The sequence below is a fragment of the Mauremys mutica genome, chromosome 7, assembly GCF_020497125.1.
Source record: "Mauremys mutica isolate MM-2020 ecotype Southern chromosome 7, ASM2049712v1, whole genome shotgun sequence".
Taxonomy (NCBI): domain Eukaryota; kingdom Metazoa; phylum Chordata; order Testudines; family Geoemydidae; genus Mauremys; species Mauremys mutica.
Genome location: NC_059078.1, coordinates 88,867,655 through 88,887,318, shown reverse-complemented (window position 1 = coordinate 88,887,318; position 19,664 = coordinate 88,867,655). Strand labels below are relative to the sequence as shown.

General features: G+C 43.4%; 1 protein-coding gene across 11 annotated transcripts in view; it reads right to left on the bottom strand.

The window, feature by feature from the left end:
* Window positions 1-19,664, bottom strand: part of LRRC20 (leucine rich repeat containing 20) — a 222,056-nt gene that overhangs the window by 180,508 nt on the left and 21,884 nt on the right. For all 11 annotated transcript variants that reach the window (XM_045022637.1, XM_045022640.1, XM_045022636.1 and 8 more), the window contains one exon: window positions 5,494-5,643. In XM_045022637.1, the coding sequence (XP_044878572.1) occupies window positions 5,494-5,643 (150 nt within the window). The remainder of the gene's footprint in view (window positions 1-5,493; window positions 5,644-19,664) is intronic.

Sequence of the window (19,664 nt, the reverse complement as noted above, 5' to 3'; positions counted from 1 at the left end):
TGTATCTGAGGATGTCGTGGCGTGGAAGAGTGAGCTTCACCGGAGGACCAAATAGGGCACCTCTTCCTCGAAACCTCCTGCGGAGGGTATTTGAGGAACTGTTTGAAGCATTTGTGGAATTGTCCATGGAGGACTATTGTTCCATCCCAATCTGTGTAGACCTACTGTTCGTTTAGTTTCCCTTTAAAAACTTTTAGATATAGTATTTATAGATAGAATTTATATTTTTGGTATACATGTTTTCGAGCAAATAAATATTTTCTTGTTTATACGACTTACCGCCTGATCCTTCCCCTGACTCTGAGTCCGGGTTCACGGCCGGTGAGGGTTGGTAGGGGATCTCTGTGAGGGTGAGGAACAGATCCTGGCTGTCAGGGAAAGCGGCATTGTGTTCGCTGTCGCCTGCGCCTTCCTCCACGGACCCTTCGTCGTCTTGCCCATCGGCGAACATCGAGTAGGAACTGTCCTGGCTCACTATGCCATCCACTGAGTCCACGGTCAGTGGTGGGACAGTGGTGGCAGACCCACCGAGAATGGCATGCAGTGCCTCGTAGAAGCGGCATGTCTGGGGCTGTGCTCCGGAGCGTCCGTTTGCCGCTCTGACTTTTTGATAGCCTTGCCTCAGGTCCTTGACTTTCACGCGGCACTGCATCGCATCCCGGCTGTATCCTTTCTGTGTCATGGCTTGGGAGACCTTCTCGAAGGTCTTTGCATTACGCTTGTTGGAGCGCAGCTCCGACAGCACAGACTCCTCGCCCCACACAGCGATCAGATCCTGGACTTCCCGGTCTGTCCATGCTGGGGATCTCTTTCTATTCTTGCATTGGGCTGACTCCTCTGCTGGAGAGCTCTGCATCGTTGCAGGTGCCGCGGAGCTCGCCCCGATGTCAAAGCAAGAAATGAGATTCTAACTGTCCAGACAGGAAAAGGATTTCAAATTTTCCCGGGTCATTTCCTCTGTGGCTGCCAGAACATCCAAGCTCGGACTGCTGTCCAGAGCGTCAACAGAGTGGTGCACTGTGGGATAGCTCCCGGAGCTACTAAGTTCGATTTGCATCCACACCTAGCCTAATTCGAGCTAGCAAGTGCGAATTTAGCGTTACTCCACCTGTCGGGGTGGAGTACCAAATTCGAACTAAGGAGCCCCCTAGTTCGAATTAAATGGCTTCCTGGTGTGGACGGTTGAGCGATTAGTTCGAATTAACGCTGCTAAATTCGATTTAAGATCCTAGTGTAGACCAGGCCCTAGTTTCCTCTGCTGAAATGCTGGTTTGCTATATCCTACAGCAGTATTCCTCAGTGAGTCCCAACAGCTCAGATTATAAACAATGCAAAGCAACAGTATAGAAATTAGGGAGTGGGGGATATTTTCCCTTTTCCACATAGCTGTACCCTCCAATGTCAAAACTGCCATGCTACATTTAGTTTCCACTTATCTCCAAGCTGACACTCACCAGACCTGCACTTGAATTTCAAGTCTATAAAAAAGGAAAGAGGTAGTATACAATCCTATTGCAACATTGAGGGGGCTCCCACTCAGATTCAGAAACTACTTTACAATGACTTGAGTGCATGTTTGTCTGCTGGTTTAACTAGGACTTTACAATCATTTCCATTGCTCTTAAGACAAATAAAATATTAACCATATTGCCAGAGCTGAAAATTTGTTCTCTAAAAAGACTAAATAGACTAAAACTGGCTTAGATTCTTGTTACTTCCTTTTGTGCTTCCAGATTTGTTATGCATGTTGGTCCTGATTAATCAAAGCATTTAAGAATATGCTTCAGTCCATTGAAGTCAACAGGATTTAAGAATATGGTAAACTTTATTTCTGGATCAGGGCCATATTCCCCCAGTTGACTGGGTGCTATATATTATTAATTATATATGTTGCTACCCATGACTAAGAACTTCAGTGTTATAATTACAAAGCTTGGTTCTCATGATCTGAGGATGGATAGTGAGTATACACCTCTACCCCGATATAACACGGGTTCGCATACAATGCGGTAAAGCTCTGACACGCTGCTATGAGCAGCGTGTTAAGGGGGCCGGGCCGGGCCCAGGCCAAGGGGTTGGATAAGGGGCAGAGGGTCTCGGGGGCGGTCAGAGGCTCCCCCACCCAGGGTCTAGGAGACAGGAGCTGGGAGGGGCAATTTTGGGGCCCCTACAGTCCCAGAGTGGCCCAGGGGATTAGCGGGGGGCCGGGAGCAGTCCGCTCCCCTTCCCTTGACCCAGCCCCAGCTGTGTCGCTCAGGGGAGGGGGCTTGAGGGAAGAGATCCCACCTGCACTCACCGGCAGCAGCAGAAGCGGAGCAGCCTGGCCCCAGCCCGCTCCACTCCACCAGCTCCCAGCCGCGGGGTTCCGCTTCTCGCCACAGGTGACTGTGGAGAGCATCCTCCAGGCCGCGGCACTCCACTTCCTGCCGCAGGTGAGTGCGGGACCTTTCCTCAACCCCAACCTCCCGCCGGGACAGGGCTGGGGCTGGGGAAAGGAAAGTGGAGCAGGCTGGGGGTGTGTCACTCCGCTTCCCACCGCAGGTGAGTGGATGGGTCAGAGCAGTCAGGGGGATTGGGTAGGGGGTGGGGTCCTGGGGGTGATTAGGGACAGGGGTCTCTGGAGGGGGCGGTCCAGAAACAAGGAACAGGGAGGCCAAAGCAAGTTTGATATAATGCGGTCTCACCTATAACGCAGTGAGATTTTTTTGTCTCCCAAGGACAGCGTTATATCGGGGTAGAGGTGTATCTTACTATGGATGGAAGAGGGAAATGCTATAGATTGGGGTAGGCAACCTATGGCACGCGTGCCGAAGGCGGCACACGAACTGATTTTCAGTGGCACTCACACTGCCTGGGTCCTGGCCACCAGTCCGGGAGGCTCTGCATTTTAATTTAATTTTAAATGAAGCTTCTTAAACATTTTAAAAGCCTTATTTACTTTACATACAACAATAGTTTAGTTATATATTATAGACTTATAGAAAGAGACCTTCTAAAAATGTTAAAATGTATTACTGGCACGTGAAACCTTAAATTAGAGTGAATAAATGAAGACTCGGCACACCACTGCTGAAAGGTTGCCAACCCCTGCTATAGATGTTTGGATGGATGAGTTTTGAGAGGAGAAACTTCTTTGATAGCATTTTTTCCTTGTCTAATTATTATTTCACACACTTGTTTATAAAGGAACCTAGACATGACTCACTCACTTTTTGTATTGGGTTATTTTGGATACTTGCATTAAAAATAAAAGTAATGCTTTAAAAAAAAAATCAGCCGTAATGGTTATAACAAAAATAAGCTAACACACACATTTTTCCAGGAGTGCAAAAATGACATGTGATAAGTTTTGATGATCAACATTAGGCCATCTCTGTCAACAGTAAAGCAGCTCCCTTTTCCCCCCACCCCCGCTTTAAGTTGTACTTGCCTATGTTCACTAGATGTTACTGGCAAAAAAGCTTCTTGCAGTCAGTAAGACTACATTCCAGTAACTACAAACCATTATTATCCCAGCTATCCAGTCACTGCTAGGATACCACCACTGACTATTGGCATAGAGCCTTGGCCTTTTCAGTTAGGGTGTACTATTGGTTTGGAAAGGAAGAGTAATCACAGATACTCAGGGGAAATGTTCAGAAGGAACATGGAAGAGGGACAGCAGTGGGTACACGCTGCTAGAGTAAGTGCCCCTTTCTGCAATATAGATAGAAGCTCAGGAAGGATAAAGAGAGCTGCACTTGCAGGGTTTAAAGGAAACCTTGAAATCATGGTAGGTGGAAGGAAGAAGTGATGCACTGACAGTGACATTTCATTCATAGTCACCTGACCACAGTTATATAAGTTAATAAATCAAAATATGTATCTGTGAAAAATGATACATTCTCAGATTACAAAACAAGACTTCCTTCAAGAGTTATATGGGCACCGGAATGTGAAGAAAAAGATGTAGGAACCCTAATCACCCTCCCTGTACATAAGAATATAAAGATGGCCATACTGGGTCAGACTAATGGTCCATGTAGCCCAGGACCTGTCTTCTGACAGTGCCAGAGGCTTCAGAGGAAATGAACAGAATATGGCAATTATTGAGTGATCCGTCCTGTCACTGAGTCCCAGCTCCTGTACACACTCACGGCTAGTTATCCAGGGGTGCAACAAGGTACGGTTAGCTTCCATGCTACTAAGCTTCCACAGCAAGTAACAATGCTGTATATAGACACAAACCATATTTAAAATTAATCATGCTATGATCTGGTTACAAGCTTAAAAGACAGTGCAGATGAACCCAAAAGGCTGGCTGCAAAAAGATAACTGGGTATATAAAAAGATGAGAGACTATGGTGTGACCAAGACATCAAACTAGTAAATGATAAGTTTGGCACATGGTAAGGAAGCAGCTGCTGCCCCCAAAAACTACAATAGGGAAACTCAATGTCTGAGAAGTGAAACCTGGTCGTAAGTGGCTCAGACATGCACAGGGGGAAGAACTTTCATCCTTTGCAACTAGGAGACTCCTGTTAGGACCCAATTGAAAGTGCGCTCTCCCATTGAATTCTATGGGGTTTGGATAAGGATTTTTACCTACATTCCTCAAAAAAAAAAAAAAGATTCTGCTCTCATTTCACATAAAGTGGCAAAGCCTCAAAAAATAGCTTTTCTTCAGTCGCCAAAAATAAATGGTAGAAAGTGATGACAAAATGTCCATTCTTTCAAGAGAAGGAAGCAGTTTTTGAACATAGTGTCTTGTTGCTGAAACAGTTATGTATTGTATGATAATCATGTTAAGAAAAATATTTCTAGCTACTGCACTGGTTGTACATTGTGTGAATTTCTCATCCTAGATTTTAAATAGATATTAGTAACTTGTCACCTCAAAAAAGTTAATTGAATTTGAGCAGACTGACAAAAGCCTGGTAAGTGCAGGTTGGCAACATATAAGCTTTCCACACAGCTCTGCCAATGGACCTCAGTCTTGATCTGCAACATCCCCTACTATTCAAATCCTGTGACATCACAGAGCACTGCCAATTCACCTCACTATTGATACATAGCATCTGTAATCTTATGCACAGGCACATTGTCAAGATACAACACCGGATTCTAATCTCCCTTACAGAAATGCAGATCAGGAGTTACACCATTTATGTCAATGAGTTATACGACTGTAATACTCATTTAAGGGAGCCAGACCTTAATACCACGTCTCACATTCGGGATTGCTGGGAGCCAAGTTTATTTTGTGAAAGAACAGATCCCAACATACTATATGGAGATTGTAATACAGTATGGAGAATGAAATAGTGAGAAATACTGTGTTCCATTTAGCCCAAGCTTGCAATAGAATCTACATCACCATTATTCAGTGCACCAATCACAGAGACAATTGCAGACCCATGTGTCAAAAACACTGTGTTGCAGGCATCTACCAAGAAACAGGTCTATCCCTATCTCTCCTTTTTTTTGTGGTTACTTCAGGGGACTCACTCCTACCTCTCATCTGGCTGAAGGTAGTGATGAATTTGCTGGTCACGGACTTGAGTTCATTATTGGCCAGAGTTATGAGATGTATCCCTTCGGTGACATTCCTCATGACTTTGTAAATGCCAATAGGGAACATCATCAACTTGCAGTCAGCCAAATCTGTAGTGAAACAAAGAAAAAAGGATACAAAAACATGCAGAGCAGGATAGAGTGCACGGAATGCTTCAAGTTACTACCATTTTATTCTATCCATAAGAATTAGAGAACCTCATAAGAAGAGACAGACAAATTGTCAAGCTCCTTACGTTACTGGTGCAGTATCAGTATGCATTTAACAGGGGACACTCCTTACTGAGGGGAGCTTGAGACTGTGCAAGAGGATTATTACAGCCTAAAGTTACCTAGAGATATGAGCGTATATTAGTTTTTGCTTTGTGGATGCAATTTCTCCACCCCATCAACTTTTTCACAGCAAGGAGAGTGACAATTCATCTGAGGGCCTTTTCCTGACCCAAAACCCTAGCTTGTGCTCCTGCTATAATGATTGCCATGGCATATTACAGTGATCTAAAATTGCTGGGATGCAAGAACACCCAACCATTCCCCCTCCTACCCAGGAGATGGCCCTCAATTCCTGAATAGAACCTCAGCCTCCAAGTGTTGGCACAGAGCTAGCCCTCTGGCACCAAGGCATTAAACCGGGGGCATATGTGGCTGCTTTGTGGCTTCATGGCACCAGCACAAAGCGACTCCAGGGGAGCCATGACTTAGGCCAGAGTGGTGAAATGGAACAGGTACATGGGAATTCATGCAGCACACACACAAGCTTTACAATCAGCTTCTGGCACAAAGTACTTGTGGCTGGTCTGAAAGCTCTGCAGCTTACAATGCGCCTTTTAACAACTTACATGTGGTCAGGCAGATAGGAGCAAGGGGAGTGATGGCTGCTGAGAGACAGGAGCCCAGTCCCCTTATATGAAGGGGCAAGATCCACTCCTACTGGCATAGGGAGGTGCCAGCAAGGATGGCTGCACCACAGGAGGAGAGGGCATTCACCCCTGGGCAGGGCAGGTTATTTTTTACCCAGGATGTCTATAGGAACCCTACTTGTAGAGGCTGCAATGTGTATGTAATGAATTAGAGACTCCTCAGCCATCCTGCCCATACTCCTCCTTGACCAACACCACATACTTTTGGGCTTGCACTGGTTGCTTGCAGGAGGAGGCAGTCTTGTTGCTCCATGGTACAGCTGTAGCCTCCCACTGGTACCACCCATTTAAACTGGCAGAAGCGTAAACTAGAAGCGATGATTTATATTTCTGCTGTTAAAACTGATCTGGCTAGCCACTGGTCTTTGCTGTCAGCCAGTTTGTTGTTTTGGATTGCTCCTCACAGACAGGGGAACATGCCCGCCCTGCTACTCTTAGCAAGGATCAATAATTTCTCCTTGGCCTTTTGGTGAAGGTCAAGTATAGTATCTGTTTCTCTTCTATCTCTCTGGGGGAAATGAGGAAAAAGATGGATTACACCTCCCTAATGTATTGTGGTGAGGGCCCTAGAACACCTATAAAAATAAAGTATCTCAGAATTTCCTTGAGCAAAAAGCACGTCATGTGATTTTGCCTCCTTAGAAGTGATTAGAGGGCCTTAGTGTAACAGAGCTGGTTTCCTTTTTAGGGGAGTAGGGGGAATTGTTTTGTGATGCTAACAAACTGCCCAATTCAGAAGACAAGCAATCAGCATCTATCTTTCCAGTATGTTTCTGTTCATTGAATGTCTCTCCCTAGCTTCCTCAAACCCCTACTCGCATCTATCTCCACTGTATTCATTTGCATTATAGACATATACAGTACTCAATCTACTATTGTACACAGGTATGTTTAGCAGAAAAAAAGCATAGTATGGAAGAAGCACCGCTGGTTTTGATGAACTTGAATTCTTATAATCACTTTGAGGTTAATCCCAAGTGAAAAACAATCTGCCTCAGTTTACAGTGTAAACACGCAGTGATTAATGACCTGAGTAAAGTCCCCATTCATCACATACTCCATGTTGTCTCTACAATCATAATCCCACACTTCTAATTCATATTGATTTTTAAATATGCAGATAAACACTTCTCCATCTTTTTTTCTTTGTCTCTAGCCCTCCCACCTTACCAATGCTAAGGAAAGTGTATAAGTGTCAGAAAACGGGAAATCCTTTATTCTAGAAGCTCCCCTCCTCCCCAAAATGATGGGCCTTTAATTGTGCCAGAAGACTTTACATAAGCCAGATTCAAAGGGCATGTCTATTCTGAAACAGGAACTATGTATAAATAGGCTCTCTTTAATGCAACAGGTCCATTCCCCATATAGATTCAGAATCACCTTTGCTGACTTTAGTGACAACACTGTATGGCTTTTCCTAGGGAGCCATCACAGATAGGAAACCATGAGCTCATGCTTCATGGACATAACTGAAAACCAGATTCCAACTGCAAAGCTACCCGTGGAGCTCAATTGCATTCCAGTTGCCTTACATGGGATAACTAAAGATGTAAGAGGCTTGCACAGGTGAAACTGAGCACAGGCTTTCACCTGCAGAGTCTTCATCACGGACGATACATGAGATAGAGTTGGGGTTTTCACAACAAATTTTTTGGTGGCCTCAGAGTGCGGCTACCAACTTTTGCTGGTGGCCACTATGACAGTGTTTCCTAAGATACTTAATTAACTTTAGAAAGACAAATACCGGTAAATATGCACATATACATGTCCAAATCATAGTAATTTATTTATGTAGAGGTTATAAAGGAATTCAGGAAAGCTGGCTGTTTCTCAGAAGGGACAATATCAAAAGCACAATTTCAAATTCCCCCGAAGCAAAGGAAAGATAGGAAGAACAGTAAGAAGCCAATATGGCTCCATCAGGAGTTCTTTAATTACCTGAAAATAAAAAAGGAATCCTACCAAAAATGGAACATGGACAAATTGCTAAGGAGGAGTACAAAAGAATAACACAGCCATGTAGGGACAAAATCAAAATGGCAAAGGCACAAAATGATTAGCAAGGGACATAAAAATACAACAAGAAGTTCTTTAAATACATTAGGAGCAAGAGACAGACAAAGAAAAGTGCAGGTCCTCTACTTCATTGTGGAAGGAGAGCTAAAAACTGATGACATCAAGAAGGCTGAGGTGCTTAATTCCTATTTTGCTTCAGGCTTCACTAAAAAAGTTAATGGTGACCAGATACTCAACACACTTAATTAACGAGGGGGAAGAGACACAAAAGGGAAAGAACAGGTAAAAGAATATTAAGCTAAGTTAAATGTACTGTATTCAAGTCAGCAGGGCCTGATTAAATTCGTCCTAAGGTACTTAAGGAACTAGCTGAAGCAATCTCAAAACCATTAGCAATTATCTTTGAGAAATCCTGGAGGGCAGGCAAGGTCCCAGCGGTGTGGAGAATGGCAAACACAGGGCAAGTATACACTAAAAACTTATTGCGGTAGTACATGTCCACACTACCCTCCTTCTGTAACAGCCAACAGCTGATAAGTAAAAACAGCATCTACACAGACACTGTGTGGAAATACAGAAAGAACTGAAAGGGATTTGTAGGGGATCTTAATGCATGACAGTCTTTGTTAGCAAGAGTCAGGCTAACTGTAACCCTAAACGCAAGATTTGTAGAAGCAAGGATTGTGTGAGGGGAGTAGAAAAGAACTGTGTGAGAAGTTGTTTTTCGACCTTGTGTAGATAATACAATATGTAGACTGGCGTCTCTTAAGTGAGAAAAACAAGATATCAGGATGACCTATGTATAAACAAAATGCAGCTGTTGCTTATTATTGTCTGTAACAAAAGTATAAATGCTTGCTGTAATTGTTTATCTGTTGAGAGACCTGTCTAGGAGACCCTATGTCCTAGTGCACTCTCTCCCTGCTGTAGCTGCTAAACAGAATAAAGTATTTGATTTTGCTGCACCCAAACAAAAAAGCGAGAACTGAGTTTTTCTCCGACAACTGCATCGCTCAAATTACTCTGACATAAGACCTATGCCTCTTGTGGAGGTGGAGTAGTAGGGCACTTACATCAGTCGGAGCAAGGCTGTAGCATGTACACTGACATAATTACGTCAATGGAAGGTGCCTTACGTCGACCAAGGCACAGTAACTAGGACTATGTCTATACTACCGTGGTAAGTCAATCTACGCTATGCGACTCCAGCTACATGAATAACGTAGCTGGAGTCAACATATCTTAGGTCGAGTTACTGCAGGGTCTATACCATTGGGGGGGGGGGTGTCGACAAGAGAAACTCCTGTCGACTTACCTTACTCTTCTTGTCGGGCACAGAGTACAGGGGTCGACTGGAGGGCAATCTGCTGTTGATTTGGCGGGTCTTCACTAGACCCACTAAATCGACCGCCGGTGGATCGATCTCAGAGCGTCGATGGCTGTAGTGTAGACATAGTCTACCTTTAAGAAGGGGAACAAAGAGGACCCAGGGAATTATAGACCAGTTAGCCTAACTTCGATACCTCAGAAGATGCTGGAACAAATTATTAAACAATTAATTTGTAAGAACCTAGAGGATAATACAGTTATAAGGAAGAGAGAGCATGGATTTGTCAAGAACAAATCATGCCAAATCAACCTAATTTCCTTCTTTGACAGAGTTGCTGGCCTAATGGATGTGGGGAAACAGTAGATGTGATACATCTTGATTTAATAAGCTTTTTGACACAGTCCCCCATGAAATTCTCATAAGCAAACTAGGGAAATGTGGTATGGATTAAATTACTATAAGGTGTATAAGGTGGGTGCACAACTGTTTGAGAGACCATACTCAAACAGTAGTTGTCAATGGTTTGCTGACAAATTGGGAAGGTGTATGCAGTGGAATCCCCCAGGGGTTAGTCCTGGGTCCAGTGATATTCAATATTTTCATTAATGACTTTGATAACGTAGTGGAGAAGATGCTTATAAAATTTGCAGATGACACATGGCTTGGAGGAAGCAGAAGTTGCAAGCACTTTGGAGGACAGGATTAGAATTCAAAATGACCATGACAAATTGGAGAATTGGTCTGAAATCAACAAAATTAAATTAAATAAAACAAGTGCAAAGTACTTCACTTAGGAAGAAAAAAAAATGGACAACTACAAAATGGGGAATTACTGGCTAGTTGGTAGTTCCGCTGAAAAGGATCTAGGCAGGGGTTATAATGGATCACAAATTGAATATGGGTCAACAATGTGACAGTTGGGAAAAAGGCTAACATCATTCTGGGGTGTATTAACAGGAGTATCTTATGTAAGACATGGGAGGTAACTGTTCTCTCCTTGGCACTGGTGAGGCCTCAGCCAGAGTACTGTGTCCAATTCTGGGCAATACACTTCAGGAAAGATGTGGACCAATTGGAGCAAGTCCAGAGAAGAGCAACAAAAATGTTAAAAGTTTTAGAAAACCTGACCTGAGGAAAGGTTAAAAAAACTGGGCATGTTAGTCTTCAGAAAAGAAGATTGAGGGGGGACCTGATAACAGGCTTCAAATATGCTAAGGGCTGTTATATAGATGAGGCAATTAATTGTTCTCCATGTCCAGTGAAGGTAGGATGAGAAGTAATGGGCTTAATGTGCAGCAAGGGAGATTTAGATTAGACATTAGAAGGGTTAAGTATCAGAGGGGTAGCCGTGTTAGTCTGGTTCTGTAAAAGCAGCAAAGAATCCTGTGGCACCTTATAGACTAACAGACGTTTTGCAGCATGAGCTTTCGTGGGTGAATACCCACTTCTTCGGATGCAAGACTTCTTGCAAGATGCAAGAAGTGGGTATTCACCCACGAAAGCTCATGCTGCAAAACGTCTGTTAGTCTATAAGGTGCCACAGGATTCTTTGCTGCTTTTATAGAAGGGTTAAAAGTCCCACTGAGATACACAGGTAAGAAAGTAAGTGGGCACCTGGCCAAAAGAGCCAATGGGAAGGCTAGAACTTTTTTAAATTGAAACGATTCCCCTTTTGTCTGTCTGTTATTCTCGGGGAGAAGCAAACAGTGCAACTATGCTGTAAGAAGCTTGGGGCCAGGTATGAAAAATCATTGGTATCATACCTAGAAACTACTTATTTGAAACCCCAGATATGTAAGTAGATCAGGAAATGTCTAGGAAGATGCAGTCAGGTTTATCTCCTTTTATTTCTTCATGGCTCGTGGACTCCTCTATGCTAACCCCAAATGCTTTTGTTTTGCTTGTAACCTTTAAGATAGTGCTCAAGAATGTTATTCTTGATGCTTAATCCTTTTAAGTGTTTTTTTAACTCTAGCAATAGCGTGAGTTTCCAAATGTATTTTCTTTCTTTTTGTTTTTAATAAAATTTACCTTTTTTAAGAACAGGATTGGATTTTTGTGACTTAAGAGGTTTGTGCACATGTTTAATTAGCTGGTGGCAACAGCTCATTTCCTTTGTTTTTCTTCTCAGCTCCTCCACGGAGGGGGGATGAAAGGGCTGGAGGGTACCCCACAGGAAGGAATTCCCAAGTGTGCCTTGCTGGGCTCTCAAAGGTGTTTTGCACTTGGGCGGTGGCAGCACCTACCAATCCAAGGTCAGAGAAAAGCTGTAACCTTGGAAGTTTAATACAAGCCTGGAGTGGCCAGTATTAACTCTTAGAAACCTTACGAGCCCCCACCTTCTGCACTCAGTGCCAGAGTGGGGGAATCAGCCTTGACAGAGCGTATTGACTGACAAGGTATGTTTGGCTCCTTAAATTTGTTCCTATGCTCCCCTTACCTGTCCTCTAAAGGGCTAGGCCCACACTGGAGTGATTACCAATCAAGAGCACATGAGGCTTGAGCTCCCCGAGGGTTCACTCCTCTTAGGAGAGTATAGCAAGCTCTCCCTTCCATGAGCAGCCAACTCTATTGGTCAGTACAAAAGGAGGGGAAGGGACACAGATATAGCCCCATCTCCTTCCTGTCTCATTTGGGATGTCTGGGAATTAATCTGCAGACTATGAATTATTCAGTGTAGCAGTACCACCTACCCAGGCTGGCTTCAAGCCAGCCACTGCCTCAATTTTTCCTCACTCTGCTTGAATCTTCTAACCTGCCAGTCTGGTTTGGTTGCTGCAGAGAGTTCACCCTCCAGGCAAGTCACAAAGAAAAAGTCCATCCCTTTTAGGGTTTCCAAGTCCAAAACAGTCTTCCACGCATAGTCTAAAGCTAGACACAGCCCCTCCTTCCTGAGGGTCTATCTGTATGACTTCCCAATAAACTTCAGACCATTCTCTGGGCTTCGCTTTCACCCCTCCAGCTCTCATGGACTCCTCTGAGTCTCTCTCTGCTCTCTACTGACCAATAATGCTCAGGACTTCCTAGTTGGAGTCTCCCTTCTTCCTCTTCTGGCTCTCTGGGCTTATTTCATCTCCAACCCCGAAGGCCTAATTTAGTCTCTTGACCTACCTGCCATGTGACTTTGCTCATTTTCTGCACATGGTGAGGTGAGATAAATATGTCACAGGTAGGGCTGGCCCCATGTCCCCTTAGAGGGCCAGTGTCCATGACACATTTAGCAATACTTGAATAATGAATTTACGCAACGGGCAGCAACTCATGAGCAGATGTGAATGTTACTGGCTGCCAGTTATTCACCCAGTTCTAATGATTATGTTCTGCTTATATTCCTTTCACCATATGTTCGTGCTGGGGGCGGTGCTAATGATAATGAAATAATTTTCTCATTCTGATTTTTTGAGGCACAGTATGAAATGCTTTACTAGAGCCCAGATTATCATATCCACTGCATTCTCGTGATAAATCTAGGTGCAGTGCCCTCTCAAAATTACTTCTCTATAGTCATATTTACACAGTATCAGAAAAGTCTAATATCCAAGGCTGAACGTGGAAAATGAAATTATTGTAACTTATTATGGACAAAGTACTTGCTTCTCTGCCAATCTGTCCCTCTCCTTGAAAAATGTCTCTTCTCTAGTATTGCCCTCCGTCTATTTATGCCCAGATCCTCTTTCTGCGTTTCCTCATATTTTATGCCATTTTAAGAAATTCCTTGCCTCCCCATTATCCATTGTGAGGCATTTCACTTTTTTGTTAGGTTCCATGTGAGGAAGATTGTGCCACTTCTTTTACGATAAGATCTTCACACATGGATCCTCCTCAGTTTCCCTTTAGGATCCCAGATCAATATGTAGAGAGCAGTAACACCACAGGACTGAGCTGAGGGAGTTTACTCTTCAGTGGGTAAAGTGCAAAGGGAAACTGAGGAGGATGTTGATTTCCCTTTCCAGCACTTAGTTTGGACAGCAACCTCAACTGAGCTGGGGTCTCTATTAGCACGAGCGTAAACAATAAAGTAAAATGAATCTTGGGTGACATGCACTCCTATGCAGAAGGTCTGTGCACATTTATGTCCTCAAAACAGTTCTTACATGGAATTAGAGTGGGACTTCAGTGACGCACAGGCTTTATGCTGGCCCTCTGCATAGGGATGAATGTTACCCCCTTTGTGCAAATAATTCTTGTTTATTTCACTTTGCTTCCTGGCTCACAGAAGATGAGCTGTGGGGAGCTAGAAAGACATCAGTACATCATAGGAAACCCATTTTGGTGCTGATCCAGTCCCCACTAAAGTCAACGGTGGGGGGGGGGGGGGGGGAGAAGAGAGAGAGAGTGCTTGACTTCAATAGGAGTCTGATCTAGCCTTTGACCCTAATTCTTATAAACTCTTATGAGTCAACTACTTTTACCATCCTACCCCTAAACATTCTGTCTCTCTTTTGGGATCTTGACCCCACAATATGAGATATTCCTGTCTACAATGGAGTCCATGGTTTCTATGAATTATCGTACTTCATATGATCTCAGTGTGATTCCACTATAAACTATTCAAAGAATTTCACACAAAAAAAATCCGAGCATCCAATTAGCTCTTAAGCATATATTTTTCCACCCATCATATTATTTCGTGTTCTTAAGCATAAGAAAATCAATACTGCATTAAATTGTGATCACAGTCCATTATTTTATAGGACAGGTCCAAATTATTTTTATGAACAATGTGTATCTTTCATCTGACACTTCAGTTAAACAATCCAGTATTCCTGTGATGGGAAAGACTGCCCATAAAGAAATTAAATTCAATATAGATTAGCATTAATAAGAAATAGGGAATTATAGAAAAATATAATTCCCTATGACTAGAACTTTAAAAAAAAAAAGATGCCTTCATAGCTGATACTTGAGGGAAAGAGACAACAAGGAGGGAAAGTAGTCTTGTGATTACAGCAGGGTACGGGAATTAAGAAGATCTGGGTTCAATTTCCTATTCTGCCACACAGTCTTCCTTGCATAAATCTTAACATTTCCATGTCTCAATTTCCTCATGTGATAAAATTATTTACCTACCTCACAAGGGTGCAGTGAACATAAACTCACTCATATTTGTTAGCTGCTCAGGTACTACCGTGACAGGAGACGCACACACTCCCAAAGTACCTACACAGCGTGATAGCGTGCACATGGACTTTATTTAACAAAGGTGTATGCAGAGGAAAGCTAACATATAAGCAAGACTGTAAGAGCTTTAAAAGAACACATGAAGAGACAGAGGATGGGAACACATACTGTTTAATAAGCAAAGACAGAGTTCAACTCAATGTAGAACAACACTGGGACAGACATGCAATGGATATAGGGGGTGAAGATGGGGATATAACTGGGGAATTTGGACAAACCTGAGTCCTCAATTACACCCTAGAGTTATCTTAAATCTGTGACTGCAAGAGTGTACCTTATCTGGCTGTGCTGTTTACAGAAGATGCTATTTTCTGTAGTTTAGTTTTGATTTAATATGGTTCTCTCTTGATTTTTCTAATATTTTTTCTTTATTTAAAGGGCCACTTGCTGTTTTAGGTATAAATCACTGTTGTACATTTGCAGAGACATTGAAAAACTTCTGCTCGGAGGGGGGGGGGCGCTTAAGTGGTAATTGACCTGGAGCCCTTGGTCAGAGCCATAGGGTAAAAGAAAGACTGTCCCCAGGAAATACTGCCATTGCCAGCAGACAGTAAGGTCTTGGGGAAAACTCCCTGTTGGACAAGTTATATAGAATTTAATAGAAAATTACAACCTACAGTAATTTTCTACAGAACCCTACTGGTGTCATTTATTAAATTGTATAGGACTTTTCCCACACAGGCTGGGTGAGCACAAGACTTGACAGGAATAGGTGACCAAAGTTTAAAATTCTCTAATAATGTCATTGGAGACAAGATCTATGTCACAATATACAATATTCATCTGCTCATTTATAGGACCTGATTTAAAGCCCAATGAAAGCAATGGAAGTCTTTATATTGACTTTAGATCAGGCCCATAGGTTGCATCTACACCAGCATACTTTGTAGCTGTCACTCCTCAATGCTGCAGTTTCCCGCATGTAAGAAGCTGTCTGTTCAGACAGCATTCAGATGATTTTACCATTGCACTGTCTAACCCTATAGCAGTGAATTACGGGTCCTAAATTTGCTAAAAGAGGACCAGAACAGGTTCCTTTTAGTCAGAAATACTCATTAGCCATTCTGATCTTATTTTGCTATTAATTTTTGTCATCAAGATGAAATATCAAAGCCAATGATTTATTCTTACTTCCAAAGCAATCTATATTAGAACAACATTAAGCTATATGAAGTGATAAAAGAAGGAAAACATGACAGGAATTAAAGAAAGAGAAACAACAGCAAGTCTAATTATAAGCAGCAAGATTTGGGAGACCATACAATAATCAGACGTGATAAGCCTGCATTCAAAATATCCTCATTCATTTTTCCACTGTCAAGGTGTGTGGGGGTGCAGGGGAAATCAAGAGAATAAAGGTGAATTCATCAAATAACCTAGTTTTAGCCATTGTTCAGAAATGAAACTACACCACCTACTGGATTTCTATCCAAACTGAATCAAGTCAATTACAGGTTTGACTGATAACTCCAATATTTCTGACTTGTCTTTATGTTTATTTTAAATTATTTTAACATTTAAGTATTCACAAGTAGTATCCAGTCTCAGTTTAGGTATAAATCTCTCTTGGTCTCAGTCACAGGTCCCTCAAGGAAAGAAATCCATTGCCAAATGCCACATCATTGCCAGTACGGTGGCTCTCTTCCTGCAATCTCCCTGTATGGGAATTAATTTGTAAAGATAAAATTTGGGATTAACAGTAACCTGCAAAGGAAAAACAAAAAACGAAAAAGGATTCTGCACCCTTTTTTGCTTCTGTCTGATGTATAAAGAAAGCCTGAAAGGTATTTTTGTTTGGTTGGTTAATAAAAAAAAAAAAGTAAGTTTTTCCCCCCGCTTTGTTCATTAAAGTGGGAAGTGAAGTCCTGTATAGTCTAGAACAGTTTACTGTTGGAAAACTAGTGATTGGAAAACTAGTAAAATTGTGATATCACAAGAGGAAAGAACATGAAAGTTGAGTATCTAAGAAGCGAAGGGATTGACTCTTGCGTTTTGTTTTTTGTTTTGTTTTTTTAAATACAAACCTATTTAACTGCAGTGACTAATTAAGATTTTGGAGAAAAAGACCTCATTGAGAAAAAAGTCAAGCATGGAGTAAGTGTTTGTGGGGCAGATCTTGATGTTGTTTTCTTATAAAATTTGTTAAAAGGTTGGTAAGGGTAATAGGGTGTTGATATTTAATACAGCTAGGACCTAAATATTTTTAAATCTCCCTATAGATGTATACATTTTAAGGCCAGAAATGATGACTTTAACCATCCAAGTCTGACCGAATTTTACCCAACAATTCCTCCATTAAGCCCATAATTTCTGTCTGAGCTGTAGCATATCGTTTAGGATATCCAATCTTGATTTAAAGTGACCAATTCCCCATCAAGTGACAGAGAATGAACCACATCCCTTGGTAAAATATTCCAATGATTACTCACTCACTGGTAAAAATGTACTGCTTATGTCTAACCTGAATTTATCAAGCTTGAGCTTCCAGACATTTTATCTTGTTATGCCTTTGTGTGCTAAATTAAAGAGCCCTCCTACTATAAGTAATCTTTTATCCCGTAGATACTTTTTGAATGGGATCAAGTCACCTCTTAACTTTCTCTTGGATAAACTAAATAGATGGAGCTTTTCACCACTCACATCCTCACTGGGTCCGGAAGGCTCACTGTGAACATTTGTGTCTATGTATCTCTGGAGACCTCCTTCCTGCTTAGATAGAAAAGCTTCCTTTGCTTTCTTTCTTTTTCTGAATGCCGTCCCAGGAGGCATTTTCTTCTTTCACTCCTGATTGCTGTTCTGTGCCAGCTATAGTGGCTCTCAACACTCAATTGAGGGGGACAAATAAGCAGGCTGGTAGCAGGGCCTGAGTGAGGGAAGATATCAGCGTCTTAAGGGCCTAACTGGCTCCTACTACTTCAGTTGACTGCCTGTTCTCCTCAAGTGGGTTCAGGGAAGCAGCAGAAAACAGGAAGCTCCCTGAGGAGCTGGTGTTAATCAGTCCAAGCTCCTGGGGGTGCTAGAGAGGTACATAAGAGGCTCCTCCTCCTCTCTCTCCTTGAAGCTCCTGTTACTTTCCGTTATTCCCTCTCACCTTTTCTCCTGCCTGCCTGTTATGTCTCTTGTGCCCTCCTTCCTCCAGCACAGCACTCCACTCTATGCATCTAGAGCAGAGAGAATACATATACACCAGCAGCAGACAATTTTCTACACCCTGGCACCCCTGCCTCCCCCCAGTCTGGCACCTGAGACCACCGCCTCAGTTCGCCTCATGGTAAGGCCAGCCCTGACTGGGAGACAACCTTAGGGAGAAAAGACGGGTGAGGCCTGAGCTGAACCTTGTCCTTATGGAATACAGTGTAAGGGGGCTCTGATGTAAGGGCCCTGAGCTCCGACCCTCTCCTAGCTGAGGTTATCACCACCAGAAATGCCACCTTCTATGAGAGAGAAAGCAGGGAGCACGTTGGGAGTGGCTCAAATGGTGGACCCATCAGTCTGGAAAGGACCAGATTAAGGTCCCAAGCCGGGATAGGCTGTCGCACTTGCGGGTATAGTCTGTCGAGACCTTTAAGGAAACGGCTGACCACTGGGTTCGCGAAGACTGAGTAGCCATCCGTGCCTGGATGGAAGGTGGAGATGGCGGCCAAGTGGATCCTTATTGACGACATGGACAGAGCCTGTTGCTTAAAGATGGAGGAAGTGGTCCAGTATAAATGGCACCGAGGCGAGCGTCGGCGACTGATGGTGCTACTCTGACCAGAGGGAGAACCTCTTCCACTTAGCAAGGTACGTCGCCCTTGTGGAGGGCTTTCTACTGCAGAGGAGAACTTGCCTGACTTGATCAGAGCAGGACAGCTCCACCGCATTCATCCATGGAGCTTCCACACTGTGAGGTGGAGCGACTTGAGGTTCAGGTGCCGGAGGCAGCCATGATCCTGCATGATTAGGTCCAGGACAAGAGGTAGGGTGACCGGAGTTGCCACAGACATTTCCAGGAGCGATGTGAACCAGTGCTGGCATAGCCAGGCCAGAATTATCAATATCACTAGGGCTCGGTCCCTGTGGATCTTGAGGAGCACTCTGTGGCCTAAAGGAAGCAGCAGAAACGTGCGTATAGGAGACAGCCTCCCCATGGAAGTAGGAATGCATCTGCAATGGAACCTGGGCTGTGATTCAGGAAGAAGCAGAATAGCTGACACTTCCTGTTCCGTCGTGTAGCGAACAGATCTATTTGGGGAAAGCCCCAGCGTTGGAAGATTGAGCTCACTATGTCCGGCCAGAAGGACCACTCGTGGCCGTGAAAAGAGCAGCTGAGATTGTCCGCTAGCTCGTTCCATATCCCAGGGAAGTATGATGCCTGCAGGTGTATCGAGCATGAGGGCTTCCTGGCACAGGGGAAAGGAGCGTGCACCCCCTTTTGTTGATATAAAACACTGCCGTGGTGTTGTCCATGAGGACTGATACACATCTCCATGATATATGGGCAGTGAAAACCTGGCATGCCAGGCACACTGCTCTCAGTTCTCAAATATTGATATGCAGAGCAAGGTCTGCCTGAGACCAGAGGCCCTGTGTCCTGAGGTCTCCCAAATGTGCCCCCCATCCCAGATCTGATGCATGTGTCACTAATGAGAGGGATGGCTGGGGGTTGTTGAAGGGGACTCCTG